Source organism: Ictalurus furcatus, chromosome 25 (genome assembly GCF_023375685.1).
Source record: "Ictalurus furcatus strain D&B chromosome 25, Billie_1.0, whole genome shotgun sequence".
Classification (NCBI taxonomy): domain Eukaryota; kingdom Metazoa; phylum Chordata; class Actinopteri; order Siluriformes; family Ictaluridae; genus Ictalurus; species Ictalurus furcatus.
In genome coordinates, this window is record NC_071279.1 from 3,062,635 (window position 1) to 3,066,682 (window position 4,048).

The 4,048-nt window shown below is 37.8% G+C and overlaps 1 protein-coding gene across 1 annotated transcript; it reads left to right on the forward strand.

Moving 5' to 3' along the window:
* Positions 1-1,241: 1,241 nt before the first annotated feature.
* rps29 (ribosomal protein S29) lies at positions 1,242-2,555 on the forward strand. Its single transcript, XM_053614680.1, has 3 exons — positions 1,242-1,396; positions 1,928-2,027; positions 2,449-2,555. Exons 1-3 carry the CDS (start codon positions 1,335-1,337, stop codon positions 2,455-2,457), a joined length of 171 nt encoding a protein of 56 aa, XP_053470655.1. The 5' UTR covers positions 1,242-1,334; the 3' UTR covers positions 2,458-2,555.
* The last annotated feature ends 1,493 nt before the right edge of the window (positions 2,556-4,048 follow it).

Consider the following 4,048-nt stretch of genomic DNA (forward strand, 5'->3'; position numbering starts at 1 on the left):
AAGCTGTAAGCACACGATAGTATAGCATGCTTTTGTATGCTGTAACATTATAGTTTCCCTTCACTGGAAATAAAAGGCCCAAACATGACAATGCTCCTGTGCACAAACTGAGGTCTATACAGTGTATTTATTAGTGAGGTGTTGAAGCTTTCTAACCGTGTTTAAATAAATTATGATTTACATGAAGTCCTCGAGTTGTAAGAAAGCACTAAAACTGTTTAAGATGACAGCACTGCATGTGTAATAATAATAATAATAATAATAATAATAATAATAATAATAATTAAAGATCAAAAATAAATAAATGAATGATGTAAGTCATGTCAAATAAAGGTATTCTTGAAAGAGTATGACATTTTTATCATAGTATAGTTGTGTTGCTTTATTTTGGCCATTGGTGTAATTGTCTGTAAGTTTAAAATCTACAAATAAACAGTGTGCTTCACCTGGACTTTGACAGTGGTTCTTTAACCCTTGCTCTATCCTCACTATGGTTTCTCTCATCTGACTGGCTTAAAGCTTAATGAATTTGTCCAGACTATGTGTCTGAACACTAAATGAATTATTATGTTCAAATTTTTAACATCTGTGCAGTTACAGGCTTCTCTGACCAGCCATAAAAAATGAATTATAATCAGGCTTGACCAGGGTCACAAAATTGGATTAGTTTTGGGACAAGGACGCAGGTAGAAAAAGCAATCTTGTGCTTTTTTGCAGATACTGCAAATCAAAAATTTGTGCACACCATGGAGAAGTCGCGTCCGCACAGAAGGACTGAAAAAACAAAGAAGAATGTGTCGCACTTTTCTAATGCTAGAATTTTGGCAGGGATTGTGTACTAGAACTATGAATTCCATTAGTTGATGCATCATTTTAACAGCTTTATCTATATTAGCTATCAAACTAGTGAGCTGCTTAACTATCTACAAAGGTATAGGTTATCCTGAACAGATTTGGCCTACAATCTCGATGAGACACACATTTGAGGGAACAAATGAGATAAAACAAAACAAAAAACAGAACATTCTACTGTCAATGTTTTGACATTGAAATAAAGAAATAAAGACAAAGAAATAGTGATGTTATGTTATTCACCTGTAGGAAACTGAATCGAATTGAAAAAATAAAATAAAATAAAAAATAATAATAATAATAATAATAATAACCCAAATAACAACAAAACTAATCGGGTATTATCCTAAACGACCAAAAGGGGGCAACCTTCACATTTCAGTTTGTAAAATCAGTGTTGATTGCGCAGAAGAAGAACCATCTTATCCGCGCATGCGTAGTTCATTTTCTTCCTTTTCGACATCCCGAGCGAAAGAGACAAGATGGGTCATCAGCAGCTCTACTGGAGTCACCCAAGAAAATTCGGTCAGGGATCTCGATCCTGGTCAGTAATACTGGTATTTCATATGTTTTAAAGTAGGTTTTTTTATTAATGCAGGGTCTTCTTGTAGGCGATAGTGACTTTGTCTCTTTATAAATGGAGAATATTTAGACCGCATGGATGTAGCGCTCATTCCAACATGGCGGCTCGCGCTGGTTAGTGTTAGTGTTAAGCCGAGCACCATGAAGCTGCATGCTATCGCTTACTAATGTAACGCTGTATATTACACGGGCAAAATTTCTCATCACAGACGTTTTCGAGGACTTACTGCACCGTCCGAGCCATGTTAAAGGTGAACTCACTGTCGAATTTAGAATTTACATGAGCTAATGCGGTTAGCGCATTAGCTCATGTGAACGGGCTAAAAGTTAGGCTATTGATGCTTATGTTTGTCAGGCCGCGTGCACGTTAAAGTCCCTATACAGGAGTATGGCCACACCCAAACGTCCTTATCTTGTATAGTGTAGTTTACTATGTTTAATACTGCTAATACTCCTGAAGACCTGAGGTAATTCTTGTCTCATCTTCCTATAGCCGTGTGTGCTCAAACAGACACGGTCTGATCCGCAAATATGGGCTCAACATGTGCCGCCAGTGCTTCAGACAATACGCAAAAGACATCGGCTTTGTGAAGGCAAGTATTCATTTATGTATTTATTTATTGCTGTTTGTGTGTATTATGCTAGACACTTTTTATATTTTATTTTTTTTGTTACGAAGACAGTAGTTTGTGTAAAAATGATGGTGCACCTTAAAGTTTGAGATGTCTTCTGATTATTTAATTTCGCTGCTTCATTTTTCTTAAGATTTGTTCAAAAGTTTTGTCCCTGCGTCTGTTTCTCTTCAGAATGTTCTCCTGTTCAAACCCTAAAAAGCTCGGCACTGATGGGTTACCTGAAATGCTGTTAACCAATCTGTGAACTTTCTTCTAACTCGTGCATTTTAGTGAAGATAATCCCAGAATCATATGATGTACGTTCCAGTGGATGCAGGACCTTATGTGGTTAATGTTTGAGATGTTAACACGTGTGTTCTTGTTCTTTTTCTTCCTTCAGTTGGATTAAAAGATGTGGACCGCTTCACCTGAGCCATGTGGAAACATCCTTCCAGGCAACCACAGTGACCCCACTTGATTTACAAATAAACACATTTTCTGGTTAAAGCTGTTGTCGTCCTTCATTTGACGGTTACGTGTTCAAAGTTTGTCCTTAATCCTTTATCTGTAATATTTTGTAGTTTACTACCATTTCAAATTGATCAAGTGACTTAATTGACTCATCTTATTGTAACTGTTTGCAGTGCTTTTTTTATGTTTGACCTAACTGATTAAATGACTCTTGGAGATACATTTGCACATGTAATCCAGAAGTTTCATGGTTATGAACGATGCTGTTTTATGAAATATGATCCAAGCATCTCCTTTTTAATGGGGCTGCTGGTGATGCAGGTGCTTGTGGAGCCATTGTGAGATGCTTGTAGGGAAAAGAAAACCCCCTGCACTTGTGCACAATAGTTGGAGTCAATGTTTATTGCGTTACAAAAGCTGTCCCAAAGTAGTGGAGGTACAAATTACTGTGTTGATTCATAATATAATATCGGAGTAAAGGCCAAAGGGAAGAAACCTATGTTGATTTGTACACATGGTGAGAGTATGGATAAGATGCAGTCAGAGTGGTGAGGGGGGGATAAATCAATATGTTGAGTGAAAAATGGTTTATTAACCATACATTTCTTACATAAGTGAAGCTCTTCTCTGGTCTTGATCATCTAAGGTTACAAAGCAGTCCATTTACATTTATTTTTCAGTCTAATGTTAAAAGGCTTTTGCAAGAAAATTACCTCTGGTGAGAAATACACCATTTTGACATGCTCTGGATGCAGGTACAGTTAAAGGTTTGTGCTAGTAGTTGGCTGGAACCTGGCAACCCTGGCTAATATTGGCTCTTGTGTGTGCATCTTGCAAATGTTGATATGAAACAACTGTTTAACAGAAGTATGTAGAAAGCTCCTAGACTGGATGTGTGTATGTTGTGGACTCTCAACTGACTACATTTACATTTATTCGCTTAGCAGATGCTTTTATCCAAAGCGACTTACAAATGAGAAAAGATACAAGCAAAGATACAACCCCACTACTGTGGGGTTACTCTAAAAATTCACTAGATAGTAGCCTATTGACTACCTTGTGCTCAAAATGGGCAGATAGAATTTCCTAGAAAGTTGCAAATTTGCACAATTCTATTAAACAAACAGCTAAAACAACACTGGAAAGAAAAAAAGGGGAAAAAAGAGCGGTCCTCATTTTGCAAAAGGAGTGCAAAAGCTTGTTGAGAAGTGAACATGCAAAGTACCTTTAAGAAAAAAAAAATCTAGAGAAATTTACCAACAGAGAATGACATTTCATTTGTTATCCAAGCTATTAACAATGCTACATGTTTGTACTGTTCTCCTCACCTGTGACAGTGATGCCTCCCTTCCAGATGCGCTGAACAACTTCTACGCTCGGTTTGAGGCACAGAATGACGTGGCGGCGAGGAAGACCACCCCTCCTCCCAACGACCAGGTGCTGTGTCTAACCACGGCTGATGTGAGGAAAACTCTACGCGGAGTCAACCTCACGGAAGGCTGCTGGACCAGACAACATTCCTGGCAGAG